The sequence below is a fragment of the Epinephelus fuscoguttatus genome, linkage group LG5 (assembly GCF_011397635.1).
Source record: "Epinephelus fuscoguttatus linkage group LG5, E.fuscoguttatus.final_Chr_v1".
Taxonomy (NCBI): domain Eukaryota; kingdom Metazoa; phylum Chordata; class Actinopteri; order Perciformes; family Serranidae; genus Epinephelus; species Epinephelus fuscoguttatus.
In genome coordinates, this window is record NC_064756.1 from 5,226,502 (window position 1) to 5,242,524 (window position 16,023).

At 43.9% G+C, this 16,023-nt stretch overlaps 1 protein-coding gene across 11 annotated transcripts in view; it reads right to left on the minus strand.

Moving 5' to 3' along the window:
• The window catches only part of LOC125889148 (unconventional myosin-Ic-like), a 213,794-nt gene that overhangs the window by 159,608 nt on the left and 38,163 nt on the right, over positions 1 to 16,023 (minus strand). The window contains exon 1 of one of the 11 annotated variants that reach the window (XM_049576890.1): positions 7,052 to 7,260. The exons of 9 other annotated variants lie outside the window; for them this stretch is intronic. In XM_049576890.1, the coding sequence (XP_049432847.1) occupies positions 7,052 to 7,069 (18 nt within the window). In that variant the 5' untranslated portion in view covers positions 7,070 to 7,260. Of the gene's footprint in view, positions 1 to 3,963; positions 4,116 to 7,051; positions 7,261 to 16,023 lie in introns of those variants that run through there. One more of the 11 variants, XM_049576888.1, reaches the window with a different exon arrangement.

A 16,023-nucleotide genomic window follows, 5' to 3' on the forward strand; every position in this document is an offset into this window, starting at 1 on the left:
AAATCTGGTGGAGAGTCCCTTTAAAGAACTGCACCAGTCCACAGACACTTAATAAGACCTAACACACAGTCTCATTTCTGACCTCAGATGGACGTCAGGGTTTGTAAAGAGTTTGATTATCGTCCACTTTGTCTCACACTTGGCTACAAACAGCAGACCTGCGTACAGTTTGTCTTTCTCAGACTGAACAGGATTCAAAGAGCTAAGAAACAAATCAGTCCCCGGAGCGTTAAACCAACTGGAGTGAAATATTTGCTCATATAAAAGATCCAGGTTAAATATGCAAACAGGAGAACAGAGGTTTGTAGCAGTCAGTCCTGTTAGAGAGAGAAAACTTGTTTCTTCTGACTCCTGTTTCACATGATTTATGAAACTTCTCTAATGATAACCAAATGAGCGAGACGTGTGGTTCTGATGGAGAAACGGTTAGATTACTCTGAGAGTGTTTTGCCCTTTTTCTGCATATTTCCATTATGAATCAGTTGTCTGGCACTGATTTCTCTTCCTCGCTCATGTGCTCTGCACTAGCTGGTAGAAAGAAAGGGGCACGAAGTGAGGAAACACTCAACGTCTAGATTCATTTTTTAAGACATGAACGTGGTCCTTGTGAAAGTGAAGGAAGGTCGTAATAATGCCAAGTGTGACATCACAAGCCATGCAAGAGCTGATGCTGCTCAATCAGTCAATGTGTGACTTCCACTGAGGTTAGAGGACGATGAAATAGAAGACACACACTAAAAATATGTCTGAATAAGTGAAAGTGAGCTCTGTGCTCACCAGGCAATTAGCAGGGAGACGACAGGAAACCATCCCTCTCCATCAGGGTCCAGAACCAAGTGTTGTCTTTGTTCTCCAAATATTAAGCAAAATCTGTCACATTACATAATGATTACATAATGACTGTCACTGAGCCATGATTTTGAGAGAAAGACCTTCAAAGTTTGCTGTACAGTGGCTGCAAAGGTACACAACAGAGGACAGAGGGCATTGGCTTTCCAAACTGGGAGTACATGTTGTCCCAGGGTGAAAAATATACACAGAAAAATTGAGGGACATGGTTACAGTGCTTTTCTACACACACACACACACGCAGGAGAGTCTCACTTCCCATAACAAACACCACCACACTACGTCACATATACATGCAACGTCTAAAAGCAGAAGGCTTGGCCGCTATAAGTCATGGAGAATGAGAACTGTGCAAGTTTTACATTTGTATCAAGCATCAGATAAGTTGAGTTAATTTGCCTTACTTGACATTGCACGACCTTAAATGCGACTATTGCACATTGCAATGTCGATGCTGGATTGATATATCCTGCAGCCTTAAGGGAAATTTTGGTTTATTTCAACCCGTCTCCTATCGTCCTAAATTTGTTTCAAGTGACTAGTGACATAAAAATAATAGTTAGCATGTTAGCCATTAGCCTAGATACAGCCGGGGCGCATAGTAGTGTCAGACCTGTTAAAACGTAAGTGAACGGGCAACCTTCAAGTGCAAAGTTAGTCCACTAAACAAGCTTTTTTCCACAAAGACCACCTCATATCTTTAGGATAAATGTCAGAGAACATATAGAAAACCACATGTAAACGTGTTGTCTTACCTTACCGGTGTGCTGCCATGTTTGTTTACCATTTAGCTCTGCTTTCCAAAGCACGGCCGAAATATATCTCGCGAGCTCTAGATAAAGCCCAGCTGGATACTACTCCAGGTGGAGGTGTCTCGTCCTCGGTCACATCCAGACCTTGAAAATAAGGCTGCAACCGGTCCCATTCCTTGCAACAGAGGCATTCCTCTTCTGTGGGCACTGGGGCACAGCATTCACAGGTACACCACCAATCTCCAGAGCTACGCAGCCTTGCAGTAGCCATTCCTCCTCTCTCGTCCTCTACCTGTTGCGCCTTTCTCTCTCTCCTCCTCCGTTCTTCAATTTCACGAAGCTCTTCGTCAGTGTATTCTGGCTCAAATAAATAAGGGCGGCCATCAAACTCTGCAAAATCAAATTCCTCCTCCACAAAGTCGAAGTCTGGCAAAAAGTCAGCCATTATTCTATAAATCTTTCATAAAATAAATGAATGAACTTTTCAGGCTACTGTCCGGTTCTGCCTTCCAGCTGTTGCTGTTTGTTCAGGCACGCTATGAGATCACTGCTTGTTCTCGCGATATTTCGGCCGTGCTTTGGAAAGCAGAGCTAAATGGTAAACAAACATGGCAGCACACCGGTAAGGTAAGACAACACGTTTACATGTGGTTTTCTATATGTTCTCTGACATTTATCCTAACGATATGAGGTGGTCTTTGTGGAAAAAAAGCTTGTTTAGTGGACTAACTTTGCACTTGAAGGTTGCCCGTTCACTTACGTTTTAACAGGTCTGACACTACTATGCGCCCCGGCTGTATCTAGGCTAACGGCTAACATGCTAACTATTATTTTTATGTCACTAGTCACTTGAAACAAATTTGGGACGATAGGAGACAGGCTGAAATAAACTGAAATTTCCTTTTAAGCTGATGCATATCAGAGCTCCGTTACGTCAACGACTAACTTACAGAAAATAAATTCAATGTGATGTTACATTACGTGGAAAGTTATCCCTGGAAGATTACTGTAGCAATTAATTTTATTACAAACAACAAAATTCCAAAACTTTCAATGACTTTCACTAATTCAAAGACTTTTCCAGGTTTCCCATGACCGTGGGATTCCTGTTTACCTTTTGAAAGGCAAAACTTTGTTTATTTAAAATCAGAGAGAGCAAATCAATGATTCAAAGTCAAAGTGTTGGCAGAAATCCATGTTCTTGTAGACATGGGGCAGTGAAACAAACATCCGCCCTGTTTAAAATGAACAAATCTGCGCATTTTTCATGAACGAGCTCTAATAAGATGCATTTTAATACATTACATTCAGGGTATTTAAAAAAAAAAAAATCCCATATTAATCAATTTACTTTCATCGTAAATTAGAAAACATTCAGTGGTCCACCCAGCACCCTATCTGGCCCACAAGCCGTACGTTGATTGGCCTGCTGCCTGTGTCCTGTATTACCAGGTGAGCTGCAGGTGAAATTTAAATATACCTCACCACTGAAACAACTTCCCATTCCACCTGCACCTGTCCAGAAACCGAGCTTATTAATGTTTTGATTATCACTGCTACGGAAACGCCCCTTCAGGCTTTGGCAGCGAGCGTGTTCACTTCAGTCCCAACACTACAGAGCAGTCAGACAGGTGAGACGAGCTCGCTGAGTCTCCCGCAGGCAGCAGAAATGAACCAGCCTATCTGAGGACATGTGGGCCAAAACAACACGACCAGCAGCTGCCAGTCTGGACGTACTCTACGTGTCATATTTGGTCACGATTTCACCAGGGACTCAACATGATGAAGTGTTTCTGAGCATGTTACTAGTCTGCTGCATTCTCACCAGCTCCAGGTGTGACTTTCTAACGCTTAGCCTGGATCTCTCTGGAGGAGGCAGGGAGCAAGCTGCTGTGGATTCAACCCTGTTTCTCTTACAAATATCATTTAGTGTCACTGGTTACAACCATCAATGGAATAAAAGTGACAAATAAATCCTTGTGTGGAGCTGAAATGTTTCCACATGGTGTCAAAATCGACTTTCATAGAAGTAAAAAGAAGCTGCAGCACCCAAATGATAGTAAAGAACCCACCTAAGATTACTGATACCATAAAGCCACAGCTGGAATAACAGGACTGATTTCATTCATCTAAACTGGACGGACAGCTGAGTTTATCTTTGGTTTCACTGAGCCTGAGCAGCTTTTACAGCAGGCTGGTTAACACTGAAACTCCAGTTAGCATTAACTCAACATGAATCCTTTACGTTATCAGTTAAGGTTAAATAACTACCGTTACTTTTAACCTTCAAATTACACATTCATCTTTTTTATGAGACATTTACTGGTCAGTCAGGCTCAAGACTTTAGCAACATTAACTCACCCAATCCCAACGATACGCCATGGAGAGACAGCTCTGAGGTTTTCAGTTCATTAGGTTTGTATTCCAGGTACAATGAGCTAGTTTAACCAGCCATTCAGACGCTTCTCACTTGTCAAACTTCATCTCAACTTGGACTCGACGCAGACTAGAAAACAACGAGTGGAGATAGCCTGGAGAGGGAGAGGCCAGCCCAACATAAACTACCTATTGGACTGAAGTCAGATGCCCTGCAGGCAGTAATGACAACTGTGTCAGGAGGCTGTCAAGGAATAGTTCTGCCCTGACGAATCTGTCAGTCCTCCTCCTGACACACACGCACACACACACACACACACACACACACACACACTGCTGCAGGAGCACAGGAGGCTCGTATAAAGATATCACATCCTTATGGATACGTATGCATCTGGCAAAATGCGAGGGTAAAAACTTTATACCACTTTAACTGTAGGAGTTCCAGCACATGCAAACCCTTCTTACTAACTGTTTTAACTTGAGAATGAAGCAAATAATAACCCACAATTAATCTCACGAGGGGTGGGAATCACAAGAGGCCCCATGATACCATATTATCACAATACAGTGATACAAAGCCATAAAATATATTCGATATATTACCTTTTTTCAACAGAAAATTGTGTCCCCAAAAGAAAACTCAGTTACCATCTATAGTTTTATGTAATACGATAAAGTTTAAGTCTGTTCATCTCACTTTAATCATTTTTATTGCAGCAGAATTTATCTAGTAAACTATAAAAGCGACTGATAATATGATTCTAGTAGGCTGCAAAACTTTAACTTGTATTTGTAATATTAATTTAAAAAATTTGCGACACAACACTGTGTAAATTTTTTCCCCACCTCTGGAAAACACCATGGCGCACAATGTGTGACACACTGACAATGTGTAACTTTAATAATTGTTCATTAACAGAATTACACTGCCAAACATGGGTACAGCTCGGCAGCTAGTCTGTTAGCGTAACAGTCTGTTAACACCTGGGAGAAGCTCTGTCGCTCACCGTTAAGGATGCATGATACTGGATTTTTTGCTGATATCCAATGTTCTGATCCAGATAAGCAAATATACACAGTATGATAACCGTCAACCTTTATATCACATATACCTTGAAACTGGTATATGGCTGCAACCCTACTCATCAGCGTCTTAAGCCCCTTTTACACTGCCAGATTTTCCGTGAATGTTGGGCCGTTTTGCCGGCAAGTTGCGAGTGTTTAGACACACAGAGGCGGACTGGTGAGTTGATCCGAGTTGCCCAATTTTCCGCCTCGTAGGGTAGACATATTGGTGGAACCTTTTTAGTTTAAACAGACTGAGGCGGCCTTCCGCAACGGGAGGGGCTGTTGAAGACTTGTGGGAGGAGCTGTTGATGACTTGTGGGAGGAGCTGTTGATGACGCCGCACGTGCGAGCCACTGGCGGTGGATAAACAGGAAACAGCTGATAGCAGGAATTAGCGAGCAGCTAGTAGCAAGAGGGAAACACAAACCTGACAGACACTGTAAAGATGAGCAACTGGGGAGACAAGGAATTGCGCGCCCTCCTTGTCCTCGCAAACGAAGAGGCCATTAACCGTCAGATGACGGGGACGGTGAAGAACGGGCCGACTTACAAGAGAATCGCCGCCTGACCAGCCGCGGCTTCCCTCCCACGTCACTGTTTACGTCACACGCTGAGCTACACGTTTTGTTACTTGCTCACGCCCCCCATTGCCCCGAAAAAGGCACATTCTGTATAAACAAAAGTAGGTAGGCGGCATTTTGCTGCACTCCCCGATTTTGTTTTTATACTGCCAATGCTGAAAAAAGACTGATTGGGCTTTCCTGCAAATTTGCACAACTCCTGTTTAAAAAGGGCTTTACTTATACTGTAGAATACTTGAGAAATATCTCTTTTAATACTTAAATACCTTTTTAGTATTTACATTTATCGTGGCTTATTCTACTGTCAGTTGTACATATACACATACATATATAATATAAAAACATTTTATATCATCACATTTTTCACAACAATCTGGAAATATTTTGTTTTTTAAGAAGCAGTGTTCAAAGTTTTTGGCATTTCGCTTTTTAAGTTCTGTTTTTACTACGCTGCAGTTTGCGCGATAAAAACTGTTGACATTCTGCAACTGTTTTATGCTCCTGATTCATCATTATTTTATTTTGTTGTGGGGTTAGGCAAACCTTACAGTAATCAAAGCCTTCAGTGTATATATGAGAGGACATTAAAATGTTTTTAAAGTTATTTATTGTAGTCCTGACAGTGGAATATGGCACTATAACCCTATATAAAGGTCCAGGTATGCAACAGAAAAACCCCAACTGTGACATACCAGCACTACTATTCAGTAAGAGGCAATACACACAGCACCACAAAGAAGGTTCAAGTCACACACACTCATTCATCAGCGATACGGCAACACACACTTTCCTCATTAACGTGCTCACTGTTGCTCTCAGCGAGAGCCAAAGAATGCTGCCCGGCCACACAACACCACCATGTGATTGCCTCGCCCCGGGGCGGTGCAAACACACACACACACACACACACACACACACATGCGGCGATGAGGATACACCTTCTCAGATATCAAATAGATTCAAATTCAAATAGCCCTGACATCAACATGACAAATACAGAGCTGAGGTGCAGAGGGATGCTGGGTGATTAAAAACAGTGCAGGGACGCATGAGAAAGACAAACCTGAAACACAACGCAGGCCGTCACGCCTCTGGCTCTCACCTGCGCCGCTCTCACCTGCGTCCTTGAAGCTCAAGAGCACGCTGGCAAGGTTGTTACACAATTCCAACGCCACTGCAGGTACTCATTACAGATAAAACAGCTCCTGTAAACTCTCTCTTCCACTCCAATAAACTCTATCCCCCACTGAAGGAGCCTGACCAGGAGTGAACCCATCTCACACAGAACTCCTTACCTCTTTACCTCTCACACTCTTCACTGCGAACCTGCACACACACAAGTCTTTGACAACACTAAACCATCAAAGTGTGTCCTGATCAGCTCTCCTGACTGAAAGATAGAAGTGTGGCTGGAGTCTTACCAAAGGTCTGTACTTCATGGCTCCTGCTCTGCTCTCGAGTGATTTGGACGAGGTTTTTTTCTCCCACCGCCTCGACAGTCCAGCTTTAAGAATGTGGCCTCCAACGCCGCGTCACGACCACTATTTAGCCGAGAGTTTGTTTTTAGAAGCTCTCCCCTTCGTCCTGAGAGCCAGCTGCCATAGCTTCTCCTCTTACTGCTGCTCACACACGCCTAACACACACCTCACTCTGACTCTCTCTGACTCTCTCTGCTCACCCACTTTTCTTCTCCCTCCCTCCCTCCAGAGGAAATAGTCCCTGTGTTGGGTGACACATAACCCCCCTCCTCCTTCCCTCTCTTTCACTCGGTGCTTTTTTTCCTGTCGCCCTCTCCTCAGTCCAACAGGCATTTATGCTCAGAAACTCACCACAGCTCCTCTAATTTCTCCTCTGTCCTCCTAAAGAGGGGAGTTAGCACATCTTATATCATATGCACACACACACACACACATCTGGCCCTGAACACCCCTGGAGAGAAGAAGGATGAGAAAGGAAAACAGTGTCCTGGTGCCAGAGGGGTAAAGAGTGTGTGTGCGTCCAGGCGTGCCTGTGTGAAAGTGGGAACTCTTAAGTAGTAAATGCAGCATGAGCCAATATTTAATCATCTTATTGGAGCCAAAAGAGTTTCCTCTTCCTTCCCTCCCTCTCTGCCTCTCTCCTCGCTCTGCGATTTACAAGCTGAGGCAGAAAGCAGACGGGCGGCCAGGAGTCCCACTGTCATAAATACAGCTGCACACACACATACATGTATACAATGATGCACGCATGCATGCACAGGGACTTATCATCATTAGTCCAATATCATTACAGGGAGTGTAATTACTCCAGACCAGTGTTGCACACACACACACACACACACACACACACGGTACACACCACCTCGCTGCAGATCAAAGGCCTCAGCAGTCTAATGCATCTGCTTGTTAACACTAATGACAACTGACATCTTATAGGCAGTGGGCGTGTGTTGTTGAGAACAAAGAGGAAGACTGGTTTCCACTACAGTTGCAGACTTTTACATTAATGAAGGATAGTTTGAGGTGTGATGGGGAGTTGTCTGAAGGCAGTCTCAAAATCACCTGTTGGTTACCGAGGCCCTGTTTAGACGACAACGGTTTCTCTAAAAACGGAAAAGTGTGTCCTTTGCGTTTTAAAAAACTTCTGCATTTCTATGACGACGTTATTGAAACGATCCCCGTTCACACGGAGCCACAAAACCTACTGGAAACGCTGTAGTATGCACGCCAGGCCAATGGGTGGCAGTGTAAATTTGCAAAGCAACACCGTGGCATGACGCCACGTGCCTTCCTCTACAACGCAGTGATTACAAACCAAAACAAAGAAGACACAATGCCGAAAGCATGCACAGATAACTTTGTCTGGATGGACGACGAGGTGGAGTTGCTACAGGAACATATCTACACTTCACTTCAAATCAACAGGGTGAGCAGCACAAACAGAGCTCGGCATTGTTGTTGTGACGGTCGGCATGCCTAGTAACTGGAACCGTAATGCGCATGTGCGACAAGTCTCCATTTTCAGAGGAACTGCATATTGCAAGTTTACATGACAACGGAGACGCTGCCGTTTCCAAAAAGTTGCACTCTGGAACCCGTTTTCAAAACGTTGCGTTTTCAGGCACCCAAAACGCTGCTGCCGTGTAAACGATCGGCCAAAACGCAACTAAAGTTTACCGTTTTCAGTTGAAATCGTTGTCGTATAAACGGGGCCTGAGTGTCTGCTCGCTGTAGTGTTTTGTCAAAGGGAGAACGCCATCTGACCTCGGGCAGCCCCAGCCTAAAGGAACAGTGTTTCCCAGTGTCAGTGTTTTTACAAGTTTAAATCACCTGATCCATTTGTTTTGGAGAAGAGACCTCTGTGGATAATTTGGCTTCTGATAAAAACCTCCTGAACCGTCAACACCGAAGGAATTCTAACCAGGAGAAGTTTCAGCTGGTTGCAATCTGAAAATAGTTCCCTGCATCTTACACACTTCACCTTGCAGTGCAGTTTGTCAGGAGTGTGACAGCAGTGCCAAAGATCTACAACAACCACTGAAAACACAAAGGATTATGAGTATAAGAGATGGACCTCTATGGGTGCAAGTTCAGCATCAATAAGGATGTATTTTCCATGTACTGAAAACCTGATGAAAGGGATCTCTAGAGTTCCTTTCGCTGGACAAAGTCGGGCGCTCTGGACTGAGGTGGAAGAGGCTTCAAAGAGCAGCAGCAGCAGGAAAGCCACTTTTTATAGGCCTCATTAGGATGACTCCCTCCTTCCTGCTGATCTGAGAGAATAGGCCCATAAACCAAAGACGTGGCGCTTGCTGCTGGTGCTGTGTATCCCACGACTCTACGTCCATCTTATCTGTTTTAATCTTCTGCCAACATCCACCCTAAAGATAGAGCCCTGTGTGAGGCTGCCCCCTGAAAGCTGAAGGTTCGAATCAACAGTTTGAGACCCCTCAGTCGACTGAGATACTTCAAGTAGAGCTGTGTTTTCTTTTGTCGGTCAGTGTGCAGTGTACTTCTGGGGGCGTTTCGGTCTCCAGATGCAGCTGCAGACTGAGCGCTCCTTGCTTTCTTGCTGCTCTCTGGTGCAGGTAGCTGCAGACCCAGACCCAGGGTGAGTGTAACGACTCATTTATGCTCAATATAAGATCTGGAGACAGGTGGACGGAGCTGTCTGCACTCGGTCTGTTCATTTTGTCTGTATTTGTGCATGTTTTCACAAAGTTTACGGATATGAACGAAACGAAGCAGTACAACTGGAGATCACAGAGGCAGTGTAGCGTAGTTTAAGCGAGATTCGACAGTAGCCTGTGTACTACTGGTGAGAATAATCAGTGGGAAAAAGCGATCTTGGATTTTATAAATCGTTATCAGGTCATTCAGATGAAGACTGACAAGAATCAGATAAATCGATTATTTGAACACAGCCCTCGAAATGAGAAAGGAAAGAAAAAGGAAATGAGATAGTTAATGAAGGCAGATAAAAGTAGAGACAGAGAATGGGTTTAATTCCTCTTTCTCTGGATATCTGAACTGCCGTCTAACCTTCATTAGCTCTGTTTCCCTCAGTCAGCTCTGAGGCTCAGCGCTCAGGTAAAGTCTCGGTCAAGGTCACTCTATTCATGCTTTTATTCATGCTTTATTGAAGAAGAAAAATGATCCTTTAAGGTCGCTCACTTGGCACAAAGGTTCTTTACAAATGAATACGTGGCAAATACATCAAAAGAATGCAGTTTTTATTTACTCTTACATTCTTAACTAAACCACCAGGCCATGAAGAAGAATTAAAAGTGGACCACAATCAGCATAAAGCTCAGCTACACTCATACAAAGACAGAGAACAGGTGTAACTTCCACTTCTCACCACAGAGCACTATGGGAACAATGAAGGAGAACACACCCTGAGACAACAAGGGCACACTCTGTGTCCTCCACACCGCCCTCTACTGGTCACCCCCCGTCTGAATGAAACTCTATAAGGAGGTTTTTGCTGAGGCAGCCATCAAAATGCCTGAAAATAACTCCATCTCCATCTCTCTGCACGCTCAGAGCAGCCAAGAGAAAGCACACACTTTGTGCTGGACTTAGCGGTGTTTGTGTCAGAGATTAAACTCTGTCCACCTCGTTTGATGCCTCCCCTCTCAGCTCCTTTCTCTGCCAGTATAATCAGAGCCCCTGCTGCAGGAATCTGAGTAATGTTTTCCAGACGCTCTCTCTCGCCCTCTCAGCGCTGTGTTTGAATACACCGGGCAGATGGCAGGAAACAGGCCGAGATACAGGAGAAGATAGAGGGCTGCAGCTGTTTAACACTCCACGAATCAACTGGAATCATCCGTTTATTCGTCTGTGCTAATGTCTCTGGCTAAATCTGACGTTTGGCGAGTGTGCAGACCTGCAGAAAGGTGTGTGTGTATGTGTGTGTGTGTGTGTGTGTGTGTGTGTTTCTGCAGGCTCATGCTGAGGCAGCATATTTGTGCTGAGCTGGAGGAAGGAGCGGCTGTATCTGACCACCAGTATCTCACAGCTGTCAGACTTTAACCCTTTCTTATCCTCTCTGCTGATCCCGTTTCCATCCAAAGTTTACTCCTTCACTGGACATAGATTGGAGCATAAGTCACAAACACCCAAAGACTGAGGTGCAAAAACATAATCACACAGACATCCTGATGATCCACTGGTACCAGATAAGCATTTGTCCTCTCCTCCCACATACAGCCTGACAGCCCGTCCTGCCTACACACAAGCTGAGCTACAATACAACATATTCAATCTGTCTTTTACAGCTCTCAGGCTATAAATGATATGACATAATAACAGCACTATGGGGCATAAAGCCATGGAAACAATCCAAACATTGTTTTATTATATCCGACATTTGGCCAGCGGAGGAGCTTTTCAACCACAGACTATGATGTGGTATACAACCTTTAACCAAAGCAGGTGCATCAAATCTGTTATTTACACAGAAGGACTGCAGTTATACTGTCTTTGTGTGAGGTCACTGAGGGGTTAATGACTGCAGGGTTTACCAGATACTCCATAGCAAAGTTTTCCACCAAAAACTTCAGATATAGTACCTTTCAAACCAAAAGTAACCCCTACGGACGTGTTCCTAGACTCTGGATCGGTTTACCGTTTCCACTGCAGACAATACTCTTAAATGTAGCTTTCTCTGTATTTCCTCTTCACTCGTGATGCAGAAGAGCGTCTGTACGTTTTGTATCGTCCACAGAACGAGGCTGCACGCCCACATTTTCACAACAAAATAGAACAGGCTGCAGTGAGAGTCTCTCTCCATGGGATATTTCAAAATAGCAGCTTTGTGCATTTAGTCCTTCTCAGGCAAGCTCAGGGGTTTAGTGTTGCTGTAGAGCACTGAAATGATGCTCCAAGATGTTTTCTTTCTCCAAGTGGAGATTAGACTATATGCAGTTCACATAATCAGGTCGAAATGAGTATATATTTTACCCTTGAAGATGAACTCATTGCTTAAAGTGTATGTCATCCGAAAGAGACAATAAAACCTAATGGAATAGTTAAAGTTGTCGTACTGACAATTAAGGTGTGTTGATGGATTCATGTCAGCAACTCTTTGCGCCCTCAAATTCATTATTTTCAGTGTAGATGTGCAGCAGACGCACTCAAATGCCAGAGCGATGCCGATGCGGTGTGTACACGTTTCCGAGCACTTATGTTTCAGGACACGATGGCTGCGCCCCGACATAAACAGTTCCAACTTTTGGAACTCAGCAGTGCACAGCCGCCAGATATCTTTCCCTTCTTCCATAAATATCAGTCTGTGACAAATACTGAGAAGAAGCTGATCATTTTAGTGCAGGGCCTGGAAGAAGATCAGCTCTGCACTCAGGATTTCAGGTAAATAGACTGTGATACGGTGCTTGTTAAGATTGCTTAGCAACCTCAGACACAACCTGCCTCCGTGCTCTTGACTGCTGGAACAAAAAAGGCTCAAGAGTAGCACCTAGCTCCTGACCTTGTGTTTTCCAGGTGGTCAAAGATGCGGCCCCTTACAAGCAAATGTTCCACCTTTAAAGTTGCCAGCAGTCGGCCCAGTGAGTTAAAGTATTTTTCTATCAGTCTACCGCTCCTACTAGAGGCAGCTGAACATCCTTTCATTTTATAGCTACGGTTCACTAATGCATGAAAAACTTGCCGCGGCATAAACAGTAGTTATAGAAGCTTCTTTGCTCCCTGAGCAAGAATAACTTCTCGACAAGTCAACGAACTGCAGTGTTTCTAGCTCCACTCTTTAGTACTGGATCAGCGTGCTAGGTATCCCAACAGAGGGGGGGGACCAAACATGGTGACTGTTCTATTGGTACGATCAACAACTTCTCACAGCGGAAACAGACAAAATGTGTACCAAACCGAACGAAACAAACCAGACTGCTTGGTGGAATGTGTGTGTTAGGTCATTAATAGAAGCCAACAATCATATTCAGTGCACAGCTTATGTTGATTTTGTCACACGCACACACAATCATGTACTTATACCTTTTTGAGGACCCTTATTGACATAACGTAAGCTTAACCGTCCCAACTAAATGCCTAACCCAACCCCAAAACTCAACCTTACTGTAACCTGAACCTTAAATCCAAGTCTGAACCCTCAATCAGACCTCTGAGGAAGCGAAAATGTCTTCACTTTCCAAAAATGTCCTCACTCTGATGGTTAAAAACATACTTCAGTCCCCACTATGTAACAAGTACAAGTAGGCTTTACACACACACACCACTTTGGGGAAAAACACCAAATTAAACATCGTGTTGTTTAGATTGAGGGAAGAAAAAAAAACATCTTAAATCCCACTGACCACTTTCAGGGAAGCACATGTGACCTTGACTCTGTGGGAAATCAGAAATGGGAACTTGCCTTTCCCCTCCTGCTCTCCCTCTCTCCTCTGTTCCCCTCCCCTCAAATTCTTCTTTCCTCTCTCACTTCCTCTCCAGCAAAGTTTGTTCAGAGTTATCTCAGATATATATAGACATTTTTCCACTCTCCCGCCGTTGCCCATACGCTCCAGAAATAACACATGGGAAAGTGTCGTCATTAAACATCATGCCACACTAATCTGCTAAATTTATTAGAAGCTGATCCAGACTGTGCTGATGCAGGCCGACTGCACTGGTCTGAGTTGGCATTATTGTCTTCTCTGGCCTGCAGCTTCAGCTGAAGCGTGTGTGATCCTTCCTCTCAGACTCCATGCCATGTTGTCTTTGGATCATTCACCCATTATTTGGGGGTAATTTAGTACAGTGCAACTAAAGTGATGTCTACAGCTGCTGCTGCTGCTGCTGCTGCACGTAAACAAAAGACAACTGTTGCCACACATGGTGGATTGCCCTATGGAGTTCCCACAATGCAGCGGGCCACAACATCTACGTCTGAGTCTTAAGCGAGATTTATGTGTTGTGCAGCGGAGCCTTTACACCATTGTGAGCATTTGTACTTGTGTGGTGGTGTGTCTGTGTCACTCTGCAGTTACGCCTCCTAAACACTAGTCGGCGGTGGGGTTTCCGTGAAGTGCTGCAAAGTTTAGTTTGGTCTAAACACACATTAAACACACATTAAACATGGCTTAACAGAGACAGTTTCAAACACAAGTACACAAATCAGCTTCACTATAACTCGCAGCATTCACAGACAAACACTTGTCTTTATCTGGACACATTTTCCACACAAATGCAACATGCTAATGTTATTAGCACAAGCCTATGGCATTTTACATTGTATAAATTAGCCTAGTGGCTAGCAAACTTTTCCTCTACTCACATGAAGCCAGGGACAACAGCAACATTTAACAAAGGTAACGTTACAAAATTCAGCTCTATTACAGCTCACAAGGTTCACTGACAAAACAACTGTCTGATACTAAACACATTTTCCAAACAAATACAACATGCTAACGTTATTAGCACAAGTCTATGGCATTTTACATTGTATAAATTAGCCTAGCAGCTAGCAGAGTTTTCCTCTGCTCATATGACGCCAGGATAAATCACACACAAGACTTAAAATGCTATTTTTGTGGAGGCTTTATGTGCATTGTGAACACAAAGCAAGGAGGACAAGGAGTAGTTTGGTCCACGGAAGTTACTGCACGTCTCCAGATGTGGAATGTAGAATACATCAAACAGCAACAGTCTACAGCAAAGACTGAATATATATATATGTGTAAAACAAAACTATGTAAATATATATAGTGTGAACACAAAAAGATCTGAGTCTCTTTTCTGCTAGTCCACTTTTGGTGCACTTTAAGAGGACTGAATCAGTTCATTTAAAAGGACTATATGTGAAAACACCCGCTACACACTATCACAGCATACTGGACATGTCCAGTTCAATTCAGTCACGTTCTGTGCTCATACTAACGGCTTACGCACCTAATATTGCTCCATACAGATGTGTCATGAGAAGATACTGCTTACAGACGGAATACAGAGGATTTCCCTATTTCAACATGTGCAACACCCTCTGTTAACATATTAATGTTAGATATGTTAGATATAACCATGAGCCATTCACTTGCTAATGATCGTATTGTCTGTAGGTCTCTCAGTGGACATTAGGAGTGCACTGACCTGACACGCCTGATCGTTAGTGGCACAGATACTGCAGGTCGGGTTATTGGGGACAACATGATCGATCCACATTACAGTTTACAGTTTCTTTGTCAATGTCATAATAACATTTCCTCTGCATGATGCATTCATTCAGTCACAGCAGACTGCTGACTCAGCTTTTAGTTGCCACAGCAGAGGTCTCGTGTTACCTTACATAGAAATGACTCCGGTGAGTTCATCACAGTGACGGATACAGAGAGAGCAGATCCACCTCTGCATTAAGGGCAGGGAATGGTTCTCTCAGTCAGAGAGAGTCAGGACAGAAACAGCTGTATAAGTTGGACTGGTATATACCTAGAGGTGTGGCATGATGATCTAACCACTGACCGCTCGCTGTGTGACAAAGGTGTGGCCTCTATAACAGATCAGTGTGCCTGTGTCTCAGTGTGATTGTTGATCCTGAAGAAAGCCAAAGGCCGAAACATCATCGTCAAAATAGAAGAGATTTATATGAAGCCAGAGTGCGCGACAAATATATGCATATTGTAGACCCCTCTGTCTGCAATCTCTTTTTTGATTTTAAAAAAATTTGAGAGTATTTCTCCAGGGAGTGCAGTTAGCGACAGCGGGAGCGCCATGCCAGTCTAGCTCTGAAACGGAAAGTTTGTCGGACTTTGCAACAGTGACTAAGGGGGGGCGGGCCTTAGCGAAGGGTGAATTGTTTACTATAATCAAATATACCTGATAAAGATCACCAGCCAGTGTCTCACACCTCCACTTTTTGCTTATTCAAAGCCAGATTTACCGCCCTGCAGCTGTATGCCTCTGCG